This window comes from Capsella rubella, unplaced genomic scaffold (genome assembly GCF_000375325.1).
Source record: "Capsella rubella cultivar Monte Gargano unplaced genomic scaffold, Caprub1_0 scaffold_5, whole genome shotgun sequence".
Lineage (NCBI taxonomy): Eukaryota > Viridiplantae > Streptophyta > Magnoliopsida > Brassicales > Brassicaceae > Capsella > Capsella rubella.
In genome coordinates this window covers 9,440,084-9,462,009 of record NW_006238919.1, presented here as the reverse complement: position 1 = coordinate 9,462,009, position 21,926 = coordinate 9,440,084, and the positions used below count along the sequence as shown (strand labels likewise).

General features: G+C 38.3%; 6 protein-coding genes and 1 non-coding gene across 11 annotated transcripts; 4 read left to right on the top strand and 3 right to left on the bottom strand.

The window, feature by feature from the left end:
• Positions 1-306: 306 nt before the first annotated feature.
• On the bottom strand, positions 307-2,172 carry LOC17884917 (ATP synthase subunit d, mitochondrial). The gene is made up of 5 exons (XM_006291888.2): positions 1,919-2,172; positions 1,392-1,473; positions 981-1,045; positions 776-862; positions 307-659 (listed from the first exon to the last, which is right to left on the bottom strand). The coding sequence occupies exons 1-5, from the start codon at positions 2,087-2,089 to the stop codon at positions 558-560; spliced, it is 507 nt and encodes a 168-aa protein (XP_006291950.1). The 5' UTR covers positions 2,090-2,172; the 3' UTR covers positions 307-557.
• A 252-nt stretch (positions 2,173-2,424) lies between these two features.
• Positions 2,425-5,131, bottom strand: LOC17887013 (protein IQ-DOMAIN 1). Of its 2 annotated transcripts, none has more exons than XM_023782523.1 (7): positions 4,834-5,131; positions 4,646-4,752; positions 4,370-4,465; positions 3,946-4,242; positions 3,653-3,868; positions 3,378-3,497; positions 2,425-3,285 (listed from the first exon to the last, which is right to left on the bottom strand). In XM_023782523.1, the coding sequence occupies exons 3-7, from the start codon at positions 4,436-4,438 to the stop codon at positions 2,695-2,697; spliced, it is 1,293 nt and encodes a 430-aa protein (XP_023638291.1). In that variant the 5' UTR covers positions 4,439-4,465; positions 4,646-4,752; positions 4,834-5,131; the 3' UTR covers positions 2,425-2,694. The 2 variants fall into 2 exon arrangements, with proteins under 2 accessions (XP_023638291.1, XP_006291176.1); XM_006291114.2 differs by having other exon boundaries at positions 4,882-5,131.
• A 673-nt stretch (positions 5,132-5,804) lies between these two features.
• On the top strand, positions 5,805-5,876 carry TRNAP-AGG. The gene has a single exon. It is a non-coding gene; the product is annotated as a tRNA-Pro (tRNA).
• A 142-nt stretch (positions 5,877-6,018) lies between these two features.
• Positions 6,019-8,787, top strand: LOC17885224 (transcription factor GTE6). Its single transcript, XM_006291302.2, has 8 exons — positions 6,019-6,221; positions 6,568-6,768; positions 6,863-6,940; positions 7,560-7,784; positions 7,886-7,984; positions 8,061-8,119; positions 8,203-8,353; positions 8,455-8,787. The coding sequence occupies exons 1-8, from the start codon at positions 6,105-6,107 to the stop codon at positions 8,611-8,613; spliced, it is 1,089 nt and encodes a 362-aa protein (XP_006291364.1). The 5' UTR covers positions 6,019-6,104; the 3' UTR covers positions 8,614-8,787.
• A 75-nt stretch (positions 8,788-8,862) lies between these two features.
• LOC17885432 (general transcription factor IIF subunit 2) lies at positions 8,863-10,857 on the top strand. Its single transcript, XM_006292502.2, has 6 exons — positions 8,863-9,133; positions 9,535-9,643; positions 9,883-10,013; positions 10,115-10,183; positions 10,268-10,414; positions 10,555-10,857. The coding sequence occupies exons 1-6, from the start codon at positions 8,921-8,923 to the stop codon at positions 10,660-10,662; spliced, it is 777 nt and encodes a 258-aa protein (XP_006292564.1). The 5' UTR covers positions 8,863-8,920; the 3' UTR covers positions 10,663-10,857.
• A 120-nt stretch (positions 10,858-10,977) lies between these two features.
• Positions 10,978-14,509, top strand: LOC17885732 (RNA pseudouridine synthase 5). Of its 4 annotated transcripts, none has more exons than XM_023782208.1 (14): positions 10,979-11,300; positions 11,377-11,437; positions 11,515-11,542; positions 11,624-11,670; positions 11,769-11,859; positions 12,139-12,304; positions 12,505-12,589; positions 12,710-12,794; positions 12,902-12,977; positions 13,093-13,160; positions 13,281-13,350; positions 13,729-13,792; positions 14,032-14,128; positions 14,267-14,509. In XM_023782208.1, exons 1-14 carry the CDS (start codon positions 11,201-11,203, stop codon positions 14,354-14,356), a joined length of 1,128 nt encoding a protein of 375 aa, XP_023637976.1. In that variant the 5' UTR covers positions 10,979-11,200; the 3' UTR covers positions 14,357-14,509. The 4 variants fall into 4 exon arrangements, with proteins under 4 accessions (XP_023637977.1, XP_023637976.1, XP_023637978.1 ...); XM_006291229.2 differs by having other exon boundaries at positions 10,984-11,300; positions 13,708-13,792; XM_023782209.1 differs by lacking the exons at positions 14,032-14,128; positions 14,267-14,509 and adding an exon at positions 13,866-14,025 and having other exon boundaries at positions 10,978-11,300; positions 13,708-13,792.
• Positions 14,409-21,738, bottom strand: LOC17885771. Its single transcript, XM_006290425.2, has 5 exons — positions 21,480-21,738; positions 21,014-21,369; positions 19,131-20,273; positions 17,843-18,910; positions 14,409-17,255 (listed from the first exon to the last, which is right to left on the bottom strand). Exons 2-5 carry the CDS (start codon positions 21,195-21,197, stop codon positions 14,683-14,685), a joined length of 4,968 nt encoding a protein of 1,655 aa, XP_006290487.1. The 5' UTR covers positions 21,198-21,369; positions 21,480-21,738; the 3' UTR covers positions 14,409-14,682.
• Positions 21,739-21,926: the final 188 nt, after the last annotated feature.

Below are 21,926 nucleotides of genomic sequence, written 5' to 3'. Positions count from 1 at the left end.
ATTTGGCATTTTTGTTGTGTCTGGAATAAAAGGATTAGTTCCAGTGTTTTAGGAAATCTTAATCTGGGTGTGTTTCTAACTTTCTGTCTCCGGTTCGAGGTGAACCGAAGACACACTTATCAACTCTTTAAAATTTGAATACCAGACTTGGTTCAGATTTGTCTTCGTACTTCGTTTACATATGTACCGAATTCGCGAATTGGTTACAGGATAACCGAAGAATTGACTAATTTTTGGTATCTGTTAAACCCATAATGTTAACCATCTTGTTAACTACGAGAGGAAATGCAAGAACACTCGGACAAAGATAAAACTGAGGACATCTTTTCACTCTTATTATTTACTGTAGAATGAAAACAAAACAATATATGAAATTGATAACTAAAAACCAAATCGGTTTATCATCACTGGATCTCCAATGAAAGATCTCAACACTGCTTAAGTGAATGGTGGTGTCCTTATTATTGTTATGATTGGCTCACAAAATCACAGTAAGAGAAGAGAGAGAAAGAAAAGAGAGTGGTTTTTTCCAGGCCGGAGATACAGAAGAAACATGATCAGTATCCCCAGTAGTCATTACGGATTTCGTCATCAAACTTCTTTTTGAGTTCTGGGTGCTTCTCAAAGTACTCGTCTGCAGTCATGGTGCTGAGCTTTTTCTGATTACACCAACACATAGATAAGATGATCATTATATCAGAATCTCGAGTTCAAACAATTTACACAGTAAATTAAATTTTCCTTTTAAGAGGATTCGTTTCTTGGGGGTACTTACGCTAATCTCTTGGACATCAGCAATTTCTTTCTCCAATCGTTCAGACTCCTTCAGCGATTTTTGTTCTGCTTCTTTCAGTTCCACCAACTAAATATAGCATGAAGCAAAGCACACAACATCCACTGAGTTAACTGAAAGAGCTTATAGAAGGGAAACTTATAAGAAAACAAACATAAGCAGTCGAGTTTCTCAGGTATTTGCTCACCAAAGCATCAAACTTTGGCTTGTATTCAGGAGTGACAGTATCAACGAACTTGGGAATCTCAACGCCTGCAGCAAACAGATAACAGCAATGAAGGATACAACTTAGTTTCTTATAGTCTCCCTTGGTATATGACTACAATTCCACAAACCAAATGAGAAAATAAAGAATAAGGGAACTTCAGTTTCAGCCACACTACAGAGCAGATATATCTCAAAACTTTCTAGTCAGGTTTGAGAATCGAATAAAGGGAAGTAATAGTCTTCCGCTTGACAAACAAACTAGATAAACTATAAAAGGAAAAGCTTTTTTTGCAAACAGCAATGATATTCAAGACCATCCAAACGCTAACAAGTTTAACAAGAAGACACCGTCTATTCAACATTAAGATTTGCAGAAAAAGATAAAACTTACTGTCATAAGCTTCCTTGTACATGTCCACAATGCCTGCCCCAATACCCTTTCTGTAGAAATCCCAATCTATGGGTTCAGGTTCCTGGATTAAAATCAACCAAAAAGATAATTCACTCCACAAACCAAGACATAAAACAAGAACTAAGGCATGTAGGTAGAACTTATCAGGGTACATGAAAGAGCTAGGCTCTATCCAATAGAACATGATCAACAATAATGTGTTCCTAGACACAGCTCCACATTTCATATGCAAATGAGCAATAACACAAAGGTAAATCACAATGTTCACTGATGAATTACATCTTAAGGAAATAGATCTTAAACAAAATATTCAACTATGGGAACAACAGCAACAGCAACAACAACAACAAAATAGAAAAGCGAGTGTCACCAAAAAAATCTGAAAACGTAAAAAAATCGAGAATGAATCACCTGATCCAGAATACTAAAATGTCAAAAGATCTAAAAATGCCAAAACCCAGCAGTGACAAAAATCAGATCAAGACAAGGTAAATCGAGAGAAAAACCTGACTGAACTTGGTCTGGAGCTGCGTGTTAACCTCATCGAAAGCACGACGGAGGTTAGAGAACTCTCTACGAGCCTCATCGGTGACAAGGACCTTAGCCATACCATCCCAATCGATCGTCCGTGAAGCTTTGAAAGCCACATCCGCGATTTTCTTACCGGCTCCGCTCATTTTCTCGCTCTTTGCTCACAATTTCACCCCCAAAATACACACTGTCGAATGCGAAAGAAGAAGAAGAAAAGGAGGAAGAAGATGTAAAACGTCGTCTGATCCGACCAATGAAGGAAAGCCCTAGAATCCCTAAAAGGCTTACAGGCCCTTTCATTTCTTTTTATTTCCACATTGATCCCTTTATTATTTAATCTTATAAAATAACCCATTAAGTGTAAGTACTGGTTCTATGTTTTAGCTTACTTTGGCATCAGCAACAAATCTTAATTGTATTTAAATAAATACACATTCGTTTATGGCTTTAATAATGGAGTAAAGAATCTTGACATTAATACTTATGAAAGAACCAATGAATTATTTGGCAAATCATCAATCTTGGTTATACTTGTCCTCTCAAAGTTACAGGCATACTCAGATGTTAACCAATTGAAAAAAATCAAATAAATAGTTAAGTTTGTAGAAGTCAAAAATAAAGCCAAATAGTTATAAACAAAGACATAACAGAATCTTCTCTGAATTCACCTCTGCACCAGACTTTTGCCTAATCAACAAAACGTCAGATATAAACTATGTATCACCGTTGTTCCTCTGAAAAAAGCTCCTGCTTAAGCAAGAGTAGCATCTTTCTTGGTAACATTGCTTTCCAGCTTCGGAGGACCTGAAAACCGCCTTACAGTCTTGGGAGATGCCGAGAAGGAAAGTCGCTTTTTCGCTGTCTTCTCGGAGCTTAGAGGACTAAGGTTTGAGAACCGAGCTCTTGCTTTGGCCGCTTGTGTAGGCGCCATGTAGCCTGGAACTGACTGGGAGAAACTACTGGTGAAGCTTTCATCGTCTCGAGTTGATGGAACTGATCCACAAGTGCTATGCCTACGGTTGCAAGGTTGTTCTGACTGGATACTCAACACGCTCGTTGAGTCTTCACTTGGGGCTCGCTTCACTCTCGGGCTTGATCCTCTTCGGCTATTTGGTGTCTTTCCTCTTGGTGAAAGGTTTTTACCCCGTGGAACCATCTCAGACATGGCACGGCTTGCTACACTCTTCACAGAAGAGTTTTTGTCAGCATTGTCTGGTGTGACTGACTGGTTTTCGTTTGGTCGAGCAGCCATCCAACGTTCTAGCCAACTCCAACCCCAATGTGGATTGTTAGGGTCCATGAATGTCTGAGAACCCAATTTAGTTGAGTTTTTCCATGTATTCTGCATTTTTACAGTTTTCACCATTTTGAGATTCATTATTATTCTGGTGTAGAGACAGACTAGATCAGTAAGATAGAACACTAGTTTGATACCTGATGAGTATATGCATATGCAAGCGCTTTTTCTCTTCTCATTGTTGCTACTTGCTTGTTCAACATGTTTGCTTCAACTTTCTCCCGCGACAGTGTACTATCATCCCAATTTTCTCCAAGCTATTTCACAAAGTGTAGTACTAATCGTTAAAGTTTTTAGCAAGAAACAAACTCTACTCTTCTCAGGCTACTTCGAAACCAAGAACACAATGTGAATCAAGAAAAAGTAAAGTTTGTAAAAAAAATCTATAACATATTGCAGGGGTTTTGCTTACCTTATTAAAGTCTTTATTGTGCTTTTGTTGGAGCTGCCGAGTAAAAGCCTGCTTATCCTCTGACAACTGAAGCCTCCGGTCACGAATCTGATATTGTAGTCTAGCTAGAGTTTGCATGCTCTGCAATGTTGATGTGGCTTGACGTTTCACACATTTCCCCTGAACTAAAGATTTTAGCCTCACAAGTCCTCTCAGCGCACGCAATGCTCTTCTTGCCTGAAAAAAGGTAACCAACAAGTATGAACTTCTTACAGTTGCTAAACTTGGAAAAAGTGTTGAAGAGAAAACGTTACCATGTATCCTCTAAATGTTGTCTGAATCTTGATAGCTGCGATCTCTTCTTTTGATTTTCCAGGGAAACGTGGCAATGCAGAGAGACGAACAACTTCAGCAGCAGCTTGAGCAGCTGCAACGGCTGCCTCTGCAGCTGCAGCAGTAGCAATAGCGACAGAGTAAGCATGTCTGCTCTGTTGCTCCTCAATCTCCTTTAGTTTAGCGTCTTTGACAGCACGAGAGGAATCTGCTTGACCAGAATTGGTAACATCCAACTTCTTGGATTTACCAAACCATTTCTTGGCTTTATGTGGCTTCTAATAGAGTAAAAACATATACCATTTGCAGTGTCAATTTTACAATTACATCAAAGGTACATTTGTCTTTATGGATGTAAACAACAACAACAAAATGTGAAGAATCTAATATGAAGAATCAAAATACCTGTTCTTTCTTTTGTTTAGGTTCAGGACTAAAGGCTTTCTTCACAGCTGAAAACCAACTCTTACCCATTTTTTAGTTTCTTCTTTTCAAATTTATCTGCAAATGTAAGAAAATTCATGACCCATATTGATATACATTGTTGAGATAAACCTAAGAACATCAAGACTTAATATTTTAACCTGAATCTAGAGCATTAGAGGAAACATTGATTGATACAACTTAAATTCAGGAATACATAAAAAATCCGAGCTTTTAAATGGAATGTATAGAACTCACAAATTATAAATCAAGCTAGGATCTTCTTGAACAGAGAGAGCAACCAAAGTTTTTTTTGAAGGACAAAAAAACTCGGAGAAAAAACCAAACTTTGAAGATGTTCCTCTCTGTAGATAAAAAAAACTCAAGAATCTGAGAGAGAAATAAATTCAGTTTTAAGAAATGCAGTTAAAGGCACAGAAACACACATAGACACTTGTGTAACTGCGTAGTATGCACGCGTACGGCGTACTTACACTTGGGGAAGTGACAATTATTGAAAAACCCGGAAGAGAAATCCAAAACTAATAAAAAAAAAAAACAAAAAAAAACTCTAAAATGTCTCCAAAAGAGATGAAAGTGAGAGAGAGTCTTTTGTAAGGGTTCAGACAAAGGAAGATAAAAAGGATATGGAAGTGAAGGGATCTGTCTGGTGTGGTACAAAAAATCTGGTAGAGAAAAAGAAGGAAGAAACAGATCTTGAAGAAGAAGGGGTCCAAGGGAATGAAACAGTGCCCGTGACAAAAGGGTTATATATAAAAAGTATAAAATAGACCTTTTCTTCTTAGTTGGACTATTCTATAAAACTAGTAAAAAGTTTTATTAGTTTTAATAACACTTGTGTTTATTGGGAGGTTGCTTTCAACTTCAAGTGTCCCTTGTGTAACGAACTGGTATTTGTTTTTGAGTGCTTTGGTAGGTTTCAAAATTGAATTGACATGCCAATCATATCTCAAACTAGAATTTAATATTCCAGCTTTTAAACACAAAAACATTGTATTATTGTGTTCTTCTGTTACGTTCTTCGTCTTCTTTGGTTTATAATTATATGACTCGAGTTTGAGATATGACGGCATGGATATTGAAGAAGAAGAAGAAGTGAATGGACTGGACTGCACGTTTATTAAGTGTGTCGGTGGTTGGACTATAAAACTACTTTATCCCTTTATCCGAGTTTAATATAATCAAGTACATAAACTAACTTAAATTGGCCTATGATATGAGAAATGTGTACTTTAAGTTTTTTTTTTTCTGTATTAATGGATTTGTAAGACATGTTTTTTGATGTTTCTATAACCTGAACTGAATTTTATCTGGCTGGTTGGACTAACTGGATTGCATATCCTAATTTCCAAGGCACGAATTAGAAATATTATAAATATCTACATGTAACCAATAAGGGCGTTTGGTCTAGTGGTATGATTCTCGCTTAGGGTGCGAGAGGTCCCGAGTTCAATTCTCGGAACGCCCCGTTGATTTTTTATTATTTTTATTTTTCCTTTAATTTATATTTTTGACTCAGCGTGCTTATCAAGTTCACCACAATATGTCGTTTTGCAATATAATAAACGACAAGTAGTTCAATTCAACATATTATTGGCAAATTTCTGTTTCAATTTTGGCATAATTCTTGCGAGGATTTTTCTCTGGTTCGTTGGTCCTTGACTCCACAGTGAGAGAGAAGAGAACCTGCAAAACTATGGCTGATTCAGTGCCAGAGTTAGGTCAAATCTCCGGCGGAGATTTTCAGGCGCTCCCTGTCGAGGCTGAGTGTATCAAGCAGCGCCTCGATGAGGTTATCAATTGGGTTGATTCGGTAATATAGTGTTCTCTTTTACAGCTTTGATTCTAGATACAATATATAATCTCAATAATTCTTGGCTTTGTGTTATTTCGCTCCTGATGTCACATCTATAGCATTGTCTTCGTTGATACTCAATTTGGTTTATTACATCGTTATGATTCCTTCTTCCTGCTCTGTTTGTTAAGCTTTGAATCCATGTTTTACAGTATCTAGTGTGACTATTCTGCACAATAAGTTTCATATCACTGGTCTGTTTTTTTTTTTTTTTTTTTATGCTTTGGATTGATTTTGATGAGACATAGTCATAGATAGATTTGTGATGTTGATTCAGTGGATGGTTAATGGTTTCTCATTGCAGCTTGAGGACAAATTGAAAGAAGTAGAGGAGTTTTACTCGAGCATTGGTGTCTCAAACTCTGGCTCTAGCGGTAAAGATGCAGATAAAGGGAGGCAAGTTGTGGGGATTCGGAAGATTCAACAAGAGGCGGCTCGTAGAGAAGCTGTTGCTGCTAAAAGAATGCAGGACCTTATGCGTCAGTTCGGAACTATCTTCCGTCAGGTAAAATCATCTTTACACCTGAATTGATCTTGGCGTTTATGTATTCAGGAAGATTTTTTAAATTATTGGTTTGAGTTTTTTTTGTTTCTTTCAGATAACTCAGCATAAGTGTGCATGGCCATTTATGCATCCTGTCAATGTAGAAGGTCTTGGTTTGCATGACTACTTTGAGGTAACGTTTTTCGTCTCAGCTTTCAAATTTCTTTGTTGATTTCTTCTCTTGTTCAAGCTCACTAAAATGCCATTTTGCTTATTACAGCTACCAAAATTCACCTTTTGATCTTCTTTTGGTACAACATATGATTTGACTTTACAATTGATTAAACAAACCTTGTTTGCATGTTAGAGCTACCACAATTTCACCTTTCTTTATTAATATATTCTTAAGGTATAGCAGTGTACATCTGACTAGATAGCTTTTGCCTATTAGAGTAACCAAAATATCGTGGGGGTATCTTAGGTATGGTAAGACGCTCTATAAAATTTCTGTCTTAGCCACCATGTATCTATTATTCTCGTATAAGATATCTGTGTTCAGATATTTTGTTAGGATGAACTAGAAACCAGTTACTTGACTAAGTCTACTGTTAATGAGAAACTGTAGAGAAAGCTAGTGATCAATGCAGGTTGAACTTGTGCACACATTCTATCAAAAATAAACTACTATGTTTTGCTCTGTGAATATGTTTAAGATTTTGTGAAGTGTTTTTCCTCGGTCTACATTCCATGCTATGAGATTGTCTTTTGTTCTGTAAGGGGGTCTGTTTATTACATGTTTGATCTGATTGTAGGTTATTGACAAGCCTATGGACTTCAGCACAATAAAGAATCAAATGGAGGCTAAGGATGGTACTGGGTACAAACATGTTATGCAAATATATGCCGATATGCGGTTAGTATTTGAGAACGCTATGAATTATAATGAAGAAACGAGTGATGTTTTCTCTATGGCAAAAAAGTTACTAGAAAAGTTTGAGGAGAAATGGGTACAGTTTCTTCCAAAGGTCCAAGAAGAGGTAACATTAATATGTTATTATCTTTCTCACCATATTATCTTCATTTAGGTTAGCACCAAGGTTTTTTATGTTCGCCAAGTTCCTAACATAATTGATTACAGGAGAAAATACGGGAGGAAGAGGAGAAGCAAGCAGCAACAGAGGCGCTGCTAGCAAAAGAAGCATCTCATATCAAAACAACTAGAGACTTGAGCAATGAGGTTAATTTTTTCAGATATCAGTAACCTTTTTGTATTTTTAACCTCTTTACTAATAAACCCATATATTGCTGTCCAGATTTGCCATGCTAATGACGAGCTGGAGAAGCTAATGCGTAAAGTTGTGGAAAGATGCAGGTTGGCCTAATTACTCAGTAAATTTGATTTATTTTCGGTTCTCTGGTAAATATGTCATTTTTACTCAGTACCGATTTTAACAGAAAAATCACAACTGAGGAGAAGCGTAATATTGGGTTGGGATTGTTGAAACTGTCTCCGGAAGATCTACAGAAAGTGTTGGCTATAGTTGCTCAAGCTGACCCGAGCTTCCAATCTAGAGCAGAAGAAGTGAATATTGAGATGGACGGACTGGTAAAAATCTCTTACTAAAAAAGCCACCGTCATTAGTGTTTTCTGGTTCGAACACGAGTCTCTTTCGTTTTTCTTAGCTTTTTTTTTTTATTTGTATGCAGGACGAACCAACACTATGGAGGCTAAAGTTCTTTGTGAAGGATGCGTTGGAGAATACAATAAAGAAGAAGAAAGAGGAAGAGACAAAGAAAGAGGGTTCAAACAAACGAAATGCGACCACCAAGTTAGCTGAGCGAAACTCGAAGCGGTCACGCTCGTGATCCACAATTGCTTTCTGAGGACACAAGACCTGAAAACAGAAAAATCTTCAATGAGATGAATCTCCTTTGTATATACGTTTTTGTAGTAGTCGTTCTCTAGTGTCTGGATTCTACTAAGTACTTAAACATTGACAAATGCAATCTATAAATAAAGCGTTTGCCTTTGTGATTCAATTTGGTTTATTTATGATTACGTAAAGAGAGATTAATTAATAATTAAATTTTGCAATAACTGGGGAAGCTTTAAGTTAGTATATAAAAGCTCCTCTGTTTCTATCGTCTCTTAATCTCTGTCAGAGTCTGAGAAATGGAAGATGTGAAGGTAGAATTTAAGGTAAAGAAGATTGAGAATGAGGCTTTGGAAACGGGTTTGGCAGAGAGATCGATGTTGCTGATGAAAGCTCCTTCTCTCGTCGCTCGTTCTCTCCAATCTCTTCCTATTCCTGACGATCCGTACCGTCCTGACGCCAAAATCATCCTCAGCGTCGATCCTATCGCTCACGAAGACGAAGAGACCAAAGTATGTTTTCGTCTTTGCATTTCCCCTCCTGCCCATTTCTATCATCACTGCATGCGTATCTCGTTTGTTAATTCTTCCTCAACAATGGGGTATTGGGGTGATTACTCTATTCGGGGATTTGTTTTACCATTTTTGAAAATTTCATCCTCTAAGAAACTTGCTTTTATTTTTCCTGTGTTTGGAGATATAGAGTGGTCCTCACTTTGATCAGAGGTCAGTAACATAGAATTCTCTGGAATTTGAGATTTGGGTTAGTGATAAAAAAACCCATTTCTGCTACTTAGAGATCTTCTCTGTTGCCTCTAGATGCTGTCTTTAGTAATTTTTGAGTTTGCTCTATGTGAACTTTCTTGCAAGTCACTTAAACTGTGTGTAAAACATGTTACTCTTTGGCTTCACAGTTCGTTATGGAATTAGCTCGAGCTGAATCTGGAAACATGCCAAGGCGTTACACCTTAGATATGTCTAAAGATTTCGTCCCCATGAGTGTTTTCTGTGAATCTTCAGATGGTAAGTAGAACACTTCTCCACACATTACTGTATTCCGAAATTATATTACAACGGTTTGTTCATCTATGGCATGAATCTCGAGTTACGTTAGTTAGAAATGTGGATTGCATTGAATAATTGGCATTCTCATAACTTTGTTGTTGTAGTTACATTAGTAAGATTTCGGATCCTTGGGTCTGTTCATTTACAAATTTTGTTTGACAGTTGTGTAGATTTTATTCAACAATGTTCTTTTGTAGGAAAGATGTCAGTAGAAGGGAGGATTAAGCACAAATTTGATATGAGGCCTTATAACGAGAACATCGAGAGCTATGGGAGATTGTGCCGTGAAAGAACAAACAAGTATATGGGCAAAAATAGACAGATCCAGGTTGTTGTAAAGATGGTTAAAAATCAAATGTGGCGACTTGGAGTTTCAAACAAAACCTCTTGTGCATTTTTCCATGATCATGTTTCTGGTTTCTTGACCAGGTCATTGATAATGCCAGAGGAATGCATATGAGGCCAATGCCAGGAATGATTATCCCAACCGCGGCTCCTGTACTTATCTTTCCCAACTAAGATACACACATTACTGTTGCTAAGGATCTTGAATTTTTTACAAGTCATTGATTTTTGTATCAGGAAAAGAAGAAATTGACAAATAGGACATCGGAAATGAAGAGAACAAGAAGGGACCGTAGAGAGATGGAGGAGGTCATGTTTAATCTATTTGAAAGACAATCAAATTGGACTCTGAGGCAGCTCATTCAGGAAACGGACCAACCAGAGGTAAGTAGAAGGAAATTGCAGACATTTTGTATAGTTCTTGATTGAGAGATTCAAAAGAGAAAGAAAAAAGCAAATACTAAACAATCACAGTTTCTGTGCTAATGAGTAATGGTATCGAATGTGGATTTTGGCTGGCGCAGCAATTCCTGAAAGACTTGCTGAGAGATCTTTGCATATACAACAACAAAGGGAGCAACCAAGGAACTTATGAGCTGAAGCCTGAGTACAAGAAAGCCCCACAGGATTAGTAGGTTTTGTCAAAAAGGGGGTTTCAGGTTTTGGATTAATAATATCGAATTTTCAAGTAAAGGTTTGAGCCTAGTTAGTTACTTTAATGGTAACTGCTCTTCATGACTATAATAAGAAATGAAAGGTTCGTTCAATAGTATGCCTTAAACCTTTCACAATTTTAACAAGTCTATTCTAGTTATGTTTTATTAAAAGTTGTGGCTTTACTTGTGCTATAAGAAACTTTTCACCAACAAAGTAAAAAGGTTATATGAAGAATTGGATTCGAGTATACTATCCAACCAAAAAAAATTTCAGTGTTCTTTTTTATACTCATAATAAGTCATAAGCTAAAAGGTTAAAAAAGCTCTTGAAATTTGGTTTATCAAAAGATTTGAATAAACCGAGTTTGAGTATATGAGATGTGATTATAAGGTTAGGATTGGTCTGTTTCGGTTTGGTTCAATAAATAATCCTTCAATTTTTGGGTTTTTGATTTCGTTTGATTTGTAAAGACGTAAAAGCTAAAAGAAAAATCTCACACCGTTGGTCCCGGTTATGATGTCGCCGTCGCCGCCGCAGCAACGTATCGGATTGCCATGGCCCGAGCACAACGACGGTTTGGAATACAAGGATGTCGTCTCATCTTCTGAGTCAGGTCTGACACTATTGCTTCAGGATACTAAAACTTTGATTGTTTTTTTTTTTGAAATTGTGGGATTTTTGTGATACAGAGTTAACGACGGTGTCAGATTTCTACTTCACAAAATACAAGAGCTCAGCTCCATTGCTTGGGTTTTAATCTTCTTCCTCTACTCTTTGTCTTCAATGTTGTGTTTACGTTTCATTCTTTAAGTTTCTTTATTTTCCAGGTGGATTCAACGAATCCAGAACGGACAGGTTTGCTCTTTATCACACATTTTCACGGAAATTTCTCGCTTGAGTCTGGAGAGTTTGTGATTCCATTTCTCGTATTTGCAGATACAAATTGATGGGGAAGTTGTGAAAGATCCCAAAACAGTTCTTAGGTTCAGCTAACAAGTTCTTTTTTCTTACTACATTGATTTGAACACTTACGAGTTGTTTAGCTTTTGTTAAAGGTGTTTCATCTTTGTTTCTGTCTCAGGAGTGGTTCGAAGTTAGTTTACCATAGGCTTCCTTGGAAGGAACCTGACACGCCATACTCTCTAGAAATTTTGTATGAAGACGATGATTTGGTAACTACCCCGCTCTGAACAAAACATAGAAGACTCTTATCGAGTTTTTGAAAGTTGTTTCCTTTGTTTGCTGATATATACAAGTAACAAACCTATGCAGCTTCCTGTTTGCTTTTCTTTTGGTGTGCATTTTATATTCTGCTCTATACTAAATGACATCTTTCATTGTTGATTGGGAATTCCAGATTAAGTTTGGTATTGTAATATCATTTTGCTGTCTTAGCTTTGTTCTCAACTTGCAATGATGTGTGTATATTTGGTCGATTTCGTATAATGCAGATCGCTTTGAACAAGCCTTCTGGACTTCAAGTATTGCCAGGAGGACTTTTCCAGCAACGGACTTTGTTGACGCAGTTGCAGTGGTGGTTTGGTAAAAAAGATTTTTCTACGGGATCTCCTGAATCACACCCTGTCCCTGTACATCGACTAGGTAGAGGAACATCAGGTTAGTCTCTAGAATTTTCATTAGACCAGCTAAGATGCTAGTATTATCGGCACCTCAATAAGTGTTGCACTATTCGCTGAACTTGTCAGTTAAACCATCGTGAAAGCTTCTCTACATTGATATCTTTCTACTAGAAAGTTGGTAAGATATGTGGTTTTCAATTTACTTCATTTATTTGAGCGGATGGTTTTTTTTCTTAGGTATACTTCTCTGCGCCAAGACAAAACTTGCAAAAACGAAACTGGCAGCTTATTTTGCTGAGGGAACATCTCTTGTCGGGTCTGGGTGAGTTCAAACATCATTTTTGGCTTAATTTTGTCCCAGCTCATTCTTAAAAAGATCCTTGGTCTAATCTATATGGTTTTCTCACTACGTTCTTAGGGACTAAAGTTTTTATTCGTACAGTAACCTGGATCAAGATTGTGGAACCGGAAGAAAACTTTCAAAGATATATCGAGCACTGGCAGATGGTATAGTTGAAGAAGACGAGGCAAGGCCATAATATAGTTTGCGCTGAGAATTCATTTTGAATATACCTAAATATGCAACTGAGATAGCATCTGTGGACATGCACCTTCTTTATTTTACATTTTGAAGGTAGTAATCCAACAGCCTATCGGAGTAGTTCGATATCCTGGGGTTGCAAAAGGATTATATGTTGCTTCCCCGGAAGGTTAGTTCTACTATATTATACCATTAACTAGAGCAACAGGACAATCCTCGCTAAATATAATTTGTTCTCACTATAGCGCTTTTTGTTTTCTTACCTAGTTTTTTCTTTTTGTCAGGCAAACCTGCTTTCAGCAAAGTAGTAGTTCTGGAGAGGGACAGGGAAAAAAGTTGCACGCTAGTTAAGGTTTTCTTCTGTTCCATCTTATGTCTAATATCATATATCACAGAACGATAAAGTAGAAAGTGAATAAGATAGTAAGACCAAAACAAAGTTCCCACAGTCACCTGTTTCTATGCAAAATAGGTAGAAATACAATCTGGAAGACCACATCAAATCCGGATTCATCTTGCATACATCGGCCATCCTTTGATAGGTAAAAACTTTTGTTTCCGTCAGGTCTACCACACGTTTTGAGCTGGTATTTTGTGGATTTATGGTCCTTCATTGTAATAAATAAGTAAAATTGGATTCGTAGCTTTGAAAGGCTAGAGTGGTCTTTGATAGATAACAGGCCTTACTCCCACTTGATGATTCAACTAGTTACAATTGTAAGCCATATTACATATAGTTGCAGTCTAGGATATGAGATGCTTGTGGCATAGTCTTGGACATGAGATGCTTATAGCATAGTCTAGGATGACTTTTGCTACACATAATGTTAGTAGGATCTCAGTGCATGTCAGCAAACATGAAACTTAGAAACTGGTAGCTTACTCTGATGACATTGCAGGTGACCCTCTGTATGTTGCAGGCGGACAACCAAAGTGCTTTGATACAGATCTTGTGGCTGATGATGCTGCCTTTGCCGAAGATGGGTATGAACTTGGATCACTTTTCTTCCTACTTATATTCTTTAAATACATTTTCTATATTCCATTTGATGTACAGTCTTTGGAAAATGAGCAATATTCGAGCTGACCAATGTAGTACGATGCAATCTAATAGGTAGTTTCATATGGAGTATAGATTGGTCTGTAAGATGCTGTTATCTGATATGGCTGGTGTCGTAATGGTATTGAAATGATAAATGCACTATGGCTGAATTACATTGCAGGGGTTACAGACGGCCAAATCAGCCTGTTCCTGGGGATTGTGGATATTATCTGCATGCTCATCAAGTAGACCTACTTAACCTGTTGAACACTCATCAGGTAACTCTTGTAGATCATACTTAAAGCCTCAGTGGTCAGGATCTGTTGGTATCTTTGCAAAAGTGGACAAGCTTTTTACCAGATCTCAGTTTTTATGTTTAAAACCATCCGATTGTTCATGTCCTTACCATTCTGCAGGTAGTAAAAATTGTAGCCCCGCTACCACCAATTCTCCAAACAAGCTCTGAGGCTGAGGAAAAAGGCTTATCCTCCAGCAAGTTAAGTTGAATTAGTTCTTTACTGTACAACATTAGACATCCTTGTTCATCAAGTGTTATCCTTCTTGAAAAACATACAGAGAGCTAAGAGCTACTTTGCTCTTAGCTCTTAGCTCTCTCTGTTATTATCAGTAATATTACAAATACAACCATCAGCTATGAATTTTCTGCAGGCACCTAACTTAAGCTGAACCAAAAAAAAAAATGCCTATATTAACTGACATTCTAAATTAAAAGAAAAAGATGTTAAAGAGATATAATACAGATAGGATGGACAAACAAAGAATATGCCAATCCTCCAAAACAAACTAATCATGACCCTAAGAAGCTTTTAAATCACGTGGCTGCCTCTGCTACACCATTTACCCCTCCTATGTTACCTCCATCCTTTGCACTTGAGGCCTCTGCTCTATCTTCGTTATGCTTCCCAAAGCTCAAAATTCCACCACCATTAACATCCCGCCGAATCTCTTTGTTACTACCAACTTGCTGCTTAAGATGCGTGGAAAATGCTTCAGGGCAACTTGCAAGCAACTTGGCCGACTCTGGCAAAGATGTGAGCCCGGTTTGTATTCTGTTGCCATCCCAAAAACCGTAACTCGTAATAGGAACATTCTGAAGGTGTTGCTGATTAATGTAATGATGTCTTGTATCATGGTCTCTGCTTAAGGTTGATGATGACCTGACACTTCCGCCAGGATTGTGTTTTTGTTTTATTCCATTCTCATCAGCAGTAAGTACGGTACCAAACAACTTCACATCTCCATTCTTGTCGAGTCTCTCAGTATCAGACAAACTAAACGAATGGCTCCTGATATGACCAGATCTGCCCTCTTTATGGGATACTGTCAGAGAATTAGGAGCTGAACTAGTACACTTGTTGAGTGAGAAACCTTCACCTGTACGTTGTGTTTTCACAATCAAATCAGATTTTGACCTACTTATCCTGCTCGGATCTTGGGTGACTGATCTCTGGGGAATTTGACAAGATTCTGCATTGATTGAATTTAGTTGACCATTCTGCTCAGGGTTTACATGGCCTATAACCTGAAGCCTCCCATTCAATTCCAGATTTTCCTTGGAAAATTGCCAACCCAAGCCATGTGTTTCAACAGCTTGTCCAACAAGAGAATTTCCAGACTTGGCCTCTGTATGACAATTTGGATTTCCTCGTGGTACACTGACACCTATAGGGTTTTCCGTACACACCTCAATTGGAACATGGTGCAGACACTCAGGGTACTTGAAACCTGAAGGTGCACTTTCAGGATCAAGGCCAGGATTTTTGGTTCTGTTTGCAGCTTGCATCACACCATCCTGATTCTTTGAATTAAGTTTAAGCATCGTAGCAGCACCTTGATCTCCTGAGCCCATTTGTGAGCTTTCGGTAGGGGTTTCCACAATAACATTGGAAAGAACACTTAGGCCACAATATAAGGGCTCAGAAGATACAGCGACAGATGTTAAAACACCCTCATCAATTTCCATTGACAGTAGATCACTACTCTTGCTTTTCCCGGCAGCCTGGGATTGGTTCTCAACAGTATTAATGTCTACCAAATCTCTGCAAGATTCTGAAACTAGACCCGGTAAATCACCTTTGATATATGCATTGCTCACGAGATTCCTACCATCTTTCAAATGTATATATGTCAGCCCATTTTCTTGTTCTGATCTACTAAGGTCGGCTTTCACATTTGCAGATCCGGAATGATTAGCACCGTCCTGATTCATATTAAAAGGTGACGTAGGAGAATTTATGTCCATCTTGGCACAAACTCCATTATTGCATATACCAGAGTTACTCTCCATAGGGCAAGGATCTTCCAAATCGCTTCCACCACCTTCATTGCCATTGTCAACACTAACAGATGTGCTTAAATTTCCAGATCCAGACTGTATAAATTCCAACCCAAGACATTTCCGAACTTTGCTAAAGAAAACCCTACACTGATCAGGAGACCTTGTTCCGACATACCTCGATATTGAAGCAAAATTCTTGCCAAACAACGAAAACCCCTGTATAAAGGCAGATCTCTCATCATCTGTCCAATGAATAGGACCCGTTTCCCCACAGCTTTCTTCCGAGCATGAGTCATCTTCTTCATTGCTGTTCTCATTATGTAGAGTATGAGATATCCGAGGTTTCTTAACGACAGGATTAAACTTCAGATGATCCATACACCTCTCTCTAGAGCTCACGGAAGTCCTTAAACAAGAATTTATTTGCTCTGATGACAAAGGACCAACAGCTAAAACATCTGCACCAACAGTTCTCTTACGAGGGAAATCAAAACTGTAGGAGCACCCTTCAGAGTTATTTCCATCATGCTGCAATGAATTAGAACTACTGCAACCTCGAAGTGTGATCCTTTTGGAAGAGATCTGCCTGGTTGACGCAACCTTCCCCGCGTTTGCTGCTATAATGGAGACAGCCCCTAAAATATCAAGAGAGGCAGCCCCCATCTCACGTTTCCACTTTTTTCGTGGCGCCAACATGTAGGTGTGCTTCCCTTCCTTACCATAAGCACGCTGCTTCTTTATTTTCCCAAAACAATCAGACTTGTGATTTTTGTAGTAGTAATCAATACAATCCGCAGTTGTCTTTTCGGTAAGATATGAAGCAATCTTCTTGAAATCCTTCCCATGAATTGCCAGCATACTCAGAAAAATCTCTTTCTCCTCTGATGTCCAAGGATTAATCATTGTTCTTTCCTTCTCAACATCACATGGATCTTCAACAAGTCCATTGCTAGAGATAAACCTCGACATCACCCTCTCTCTCTCATCCAACATCATAGCAGGCATTCTCAAAATATCTCTGTAAGGCTTTAGATTGGTACCCAGAAGTAGCTTTTCCATATAACTTACAAGCTCTGTTGTGGGGACTACACTATCCCTTCTTGGAGCTGCAAATGTAGAGTAAAACAATTATTAACTTCAAAATTCGATGAATAAATTTTATGCGGCAATCATCTCCTATGTATCGAGATACTTTCTAACTGCCTCAAAAGGCAGCTGATAAATAAATAAATAAATAAGCATCTGCTTGACTACACCTCCTAGTTATACAAGCGAGATCTTAAAATGATATTACACTGGAGATAATATTAGAATAAAAGCCAATGTCTAAACTAAATTAATACAGTATTATCATTATCCATCAAACACATTAGCAAACTTAGATTGCAAATAAAGAATTATTTCCACTCTAGAACCCAGAGAACATATTGCAGCCTGGTTCAATCGACTGTATCAAATAGTTCTCAAGAGTTCTAGATGCTTTCTTAGAAAATCACACATTTTAGGACCTTAAAACTAAGTCAATACTCACCTCAAAAAAAAGAAAAAAAAAAAGCACAAAGTTAAATGTTCTAAAGGACATACTAAGACTGACACCTTACTATGACATTATAAAAACCAAATTTTATCCCACAAAAAGCTTAAAATACCAGAATTAAAAGAAGAGAGAAAAAAAAAGTTTTGAGAACTTTACCTGAAGAAGAGAACCTCAGGCGTACAGGTTGGGGAAGCTTCAGATACCCTCCATTCTTTGCATTCGGATAGAGGTCTGATTTTCTGCTGGACTTTGATTGGTACTTTGTCAAAGCTAGCTGATCCAAATCTTTCTTCCATGAGAGCTGAAACGCTTTAAACTGAAGGAGCAAAATTTTCTCCCTAGCTCGCAAAAGCTCTACCCTATCTGCAAGTTTTTCTTTGACATGAGAATCGAACTGCATTTGACATATGCCAAAATATCTTGACTCATCAAACGAACAGTCTCTTGGAAGTAATTCATTGAATACTCCAGATGATTCACAGGCATATTTCTTATTGGAAGATAATAACTTAGCACAGAGGAGGTCTTCATTGGAGGCCATGCTATCATCAGCAAAAGAGAGCTCCACAGTTTCCTGATTGACAAAAGCAGGTGTGCTAATCTCTTTGGAAGAAGTAACAGCCTTCATAGACAGTTTGGGCAGTATATCTTCATTGCTTTCGACAGTGGCAAAAGACTGGGACAGAGACTTAACTTCTTGAGTATTATCTTCACAAACATCCACAGAAACCTTGGCTAAACTTGACTGATGAACAGGGGATCTCACCAGTGCTTCGGCTACAGGGGTAGCTGCTGCCTTAGGACCCAAAATACAAGAAGCTTCCTGCTCCTTGGGCACATCTGCATCACCCTCACAAAAGTATGAACTGGATCCAACATGGCAGTGTCTTCCACCTTCAAGCTTTAGCGTCCTATGTTTGTTTTCAAGGAGATCAATTTCCGATTCAGTCATTTCCACAGCTTTCAAAATTTCACTTTTCCAGGCAAGTAATCTGTTCATCGATGTCAATTGGACAGAACTGGAATCCCCTGTACCAGGCTCATCAGTACAAAGCAATTCATTGAGCAAACAGCCGAAACGCTCCATAGAGATGTTATCGAGCTCATCTATATTGACTGGAAATCGTTCAAGATGAATACTAGAAACGGGACTGGGTGAACGGCACATGTTGCTGACATCACTAGCAGCTATAGCAGCCTTCGCAGATGATTTATCTGCAAACCCTGCAGACACACACAACAAAAATATGAGTTACATTGTTCCCTACAGAATATAAGGAGTATAAAAAATATAAGTGGAACACATGGTAGAAAGAGAGAGGGAAAGCAGTTTTACAATAGCAGATACATAATGGAAGAACTTCAACTAATAGGATTATAATGCAGGTAACTCCAAATAAAACATAGAATAGCACACAGAGGGACATATTAACAAAATGTATACCTGGTGATGAACTGCAAGCTACAGAGGATGGAGTGGTAGGGGAACCATAATCTGGAAGAATGGCTGCTGTAGGACTTTTATCAGCAATATTCTTGTTCAAAGAATGCTGTTCATCCAAACCGTTTTCCAACAACGTCGTTCCATCTTCATTTGTGTTAACATCAACTTTCTTTTTCTCATATTTCGCCAGTCCCTCACCCCACCCAAGACGTTGTTTCTTTCTAGAACTCATCTCCTCAAACAGATGAGTAGTTGTGGCACAGGGGGTAGCATCACCTGAAGAAGACTGAGCCACAGTAGCAATTTTAGGAAGAACCTCAGTTTTCCGATCGGTGGAATCAACAGCCCCTACGCTTTTTAAGCTACTTGAATGACTAAAACCTGAACTCTGAGATGCAAAACTCCCAGAACTGTTCCACAATGGAAGTTTCCCAATTGCTCCCAGAGAACTCTCCTTTGCACATTTCCTGGCATCATCTAAATCAGTGATACCATGTAACTTATTATCTTCTTGTGGGTCTTTCATGTGAAGCTGTTCCCAAGTCCCCTCCAGATCTGCATTGAGGATTGGAGGATCTAATGAATTATCATTTGCTATTCTTCGACCATACATCAAATCATTGCATTGCTTTGCTGGAGAACAAATCTTATTGCCATAATTGTTCTCCGAAGAAGGTCGTTCAAACAATCTAACACAGTCAGAATGAGGATCTGAAGGAAGTGATAGCCTTTGATCTGAAAATTTCTGCTCATTTTTAAATTTGAGTGACCGTACTGGGGTACAGATCTCAGTGTCTGGCTGATGAGCGGAGTTGGTTGGATCCAAAGAGTTCACCATGGTAGTATGAGTATCAGAAGCATGTAGGGGTCTTTCATCAACTGATCTTCGGCCATTTCTAATTCCAAATGGCCTCTCAAAACTTCTGGAAGATCCGTTGCTCATATCCCATGTATTGCATTTCCATTCCTTCTGGCTTACAGAAGCTCTATCATCCCTACAGTTCCTGGTATATCTCCAGTCTCCACGTGATGCAGATGGCCTATAGTAGTCGTTTTCAAAAATCCGGGCACTGGATCGAGAAGATGTGTATCCATGACTACCCTCCTCCACAAACTGGTGCCGTCCACCCTGCTTACCGTGACCTTCAGGAAAAATATGACAAAAAAGGAATATGAGAAACACAAACTAAGGCAAGACCTATGTACATCCAAATACATAACTTGCAAAAAAAAAAAAAGGCATCTCTCCACAAATTTTGTCCTTTTACTGCTGGCAAAACATGTAGCATAAGATTCTCTAAAAGGCAGTTAAAACTCAGGATCATGGTTACAAGAAATCAAATTTAGGAGAAAAAAAATGCAACTAAGCTAACACAGGGGTTTCAAAACTAATAGAAAACATCATATACTTAAAAAACCGCAAGAGCATGACCTATCTTCATCCAAATCTATAACATGTAAAACTAAAACTAACAACAGTCCCGATGTTAGGCTCTTTAAAGATTCATTGAACAAAACACAAACACAAAATTGAAGCTACAAAGTCCTCTCGCTATCAAACTATATCTACCTGAGTATTGAAAATTGCTCCTTTCAAGAGCAACCTCATCAACTCACTTCCTGTCAATCCTCAGAGCTGTGATAATGCTCCAAAAAAACCCTAAACTATCATGAAACAGTAGGACCTCAATCTAGGGAACAAGGATTTGCCTCTAAATCAAAACCCAGAAAAACATAACTCGAAGGGTTATTAAAAAATAAAAATAGGAAAGTAAATATCTAAGGAATCCATAGAAATAGACTCAACCAAAAACGGAGCCGGCGGATTCAAAGCCCTAATTAGAGAGAAGAAAAAGAAAGAGAGGGTAGGGTAGGGGTCTTACAAGAAGGCCTGCGGAAGTCTCCAGATCCTCCCCACCGTGAAAACTCCCTGGGGACATGGTGAGAAGAAGGAGTAGTAGGCGAATCCCTCCATCTAAAAGGCGAATCAAAAGATTGCTCAGGCCTGTCGTGTTTCCTCTGCCTCAAGAGCTCTTTCCGATCCCACGATGCGTGATCCTGCGGCATCAAGTTATCCAGAAGAATCGCATAAGAGTAACCCTTGAACCCAACTCCAGAGTCCCGTCCCTTGCGACCGTAGAAAACCCAAAAAAAAACACAAAAACGAGATAAGGCCTCCTCCGGAATCAAAAAGAAGAGAGCTGCCGGGAAAACCAAATCAATGGAGGCTTCGCCGCTTCTGAAACGAAAATCAAAACAAGGAGAAGTAGGGTTCCGTCAATCTGAAGGTTGATATCCAAGTAAACCCAAAAAGGGCAGAAACAGAATCAAACCAAGGCGGAGGGGAACCTGTTAAGAGAGCCCGGAGCTGTTTGTAAAAACAACAACAACAACAACAACACTAGTGAGAGAGAGAGAGAGAAGGGAGATTTCACCGGTGAAGAAAAAGCTAAAAAAAGAGAAAAGAGGTTTCCTTTAATTTCGGGTTGAAGAAGAAAGTGGATTTATATGGCGATTTCTCTCTGTATTTTTTTTAGCTCCCCAAATAAACCAAAAGAGAATACAATTGAGAATGGGAGAGAGAGAGAGAGAGAGAGAGGAGATAGAGAGAAGAGAGAAGAAGCAGGAAAGAGAAAAAAATTATCCCTGTAACCTAAAGATGCCTATTAAACTCTATTTCATTTTCTTTTTGGCGTCCGCTCTTCTTTTTTTATTTATTATTAATTTAAAATATAATAATTGTAAATATGGCCCAAAAGTTTATAAAGAAAATGATTTTTTACTCTCTTATTTTTT

Bases quoted from the DNA above. Each gene is read 5' to 3' on its own strand.
- LOC17884917 (XM_006291888.2), bottom strand. From the start codon at position 2,089: ATGAGCGGAGCCGGTAAGAAAATCGCGGATGTGGCTTTCAAAGCTTCA. The intron at 1,474-1,918 runs GTTTTTCTCTCG...ATTTTAATCCAG, and splicing joins TCCAGACCAAGTTCAGTCAG to GAACCTGAACCCATAGATTG. The intron at 1,046-1,391 runs GTAAGTTTTATC...TGTTTGCTGCAG, and splicing joins GTACAAGGAAGCTTATGACA to GCGTTGAGATTCCCAAGTTC.
- LOC17887013 (XM_023782523.1), bottom strand. From the start codon at position 4,438: ATGGGTAAGAGTTGGTTTTCAGCTGTGAAGAAAGCCTTTAGTCCTGAA. The intron at 3,869-3,945 runs GTAACGTTTTCT...ACCTTTTTTCAG, and splicing joins CAACATTTAGAGGATACATG to GCAAGAAGAGCATTGCGTGC. The intron at 3,498-3,652 runs GTAAGCAAAACC...TTTGTGAAATAG, and splicing joins ACAATAAAGACTTTAATAAG to CTTGGAGAAAATTGGGATGA.
- LOC17885224 (XM_006291302.2), top strand. From the start codon at position 6,105: ATGGCTGATTCAGTGCCAGAGTTAGGTCAAATCTCCGGCGGAGATTTT. The intron at 8,120-8,202 runs GTTGGCCTAATT...CGATTTTAACAG, and splicing joins AAAGTTGTGGAAAGATGCAG to AAAAATCACAACTGAGGAGA. The intron at 8,354-8,454 runs GTAAAAATCTCT...ATTTGTATGCAG, and splicing joins ATATTGAGATGGACGGACTG to GACGAACCAACACTATGGAG.
- LOC17885432 (XM_006292502.2), top strand. From the start codon at position 8,921: ATGGAAGATGTGAAGGTAGAATTTAAGGTAAAGAAGATTGAGAATGAG. The intron at 9,644-9,882 runs GTAAGTAGAACA...GTTCTTTTGTAG, and splicing joins TTTCTGTGAATCTTCAGATG to GAAAGATGTCAGTAGAAGGG. The intron at 10,184-10,267 runs GTACTTATCTTT...TTTTTGTATCAG, and splicing joins TTATCCCAACCGCGGCTCCT to GAAAAGAAGAAATTGACAAA.
- LOC17885732 (XM_006291229.2), top strand. From the start codon at position 11,201: ATGATGTCGCCGTCGCCGCCGCAGCAACGTATCGGATTGCCATGGCCC. The intron at 13,161-13,280 runs GTTTTCTTCTGT...TATGCAAAATAG, and splicing joins AAAGTTGCACGCTAGTTAAG to GTAGAAATACAATCTGGAAG. The intron at 13,351-13,707 runs GTAAAAACTTTT...ATGACATTGCAG, and splicing joins CATCGGCCATCCTTTGATAG to GTGACCCTCTGTATGTTGCA.
- LOC17885771 (XM_006290425.2), bottom strand. From the start codon at position 21,197: ATGCCGCAGGATCACGCATCGTGGGATCGGAAAGAGCTCTTGAGGCAG. The intron at 20,274-21,013 runs GTAAGACCCCTA...TTTTTCCTGAAG, and splicing joins AGACTTCCGCAGGCCTTCTT to GTCACGGTAAGCAGGGTGGA. The intron at 18,911-19,130 runs GTATACATTTTG...GTGTGTCTGCAG, and splicing joins AGCTTGCAGTTCATCACCAG to GGTTTGCAGATAAATCATCT.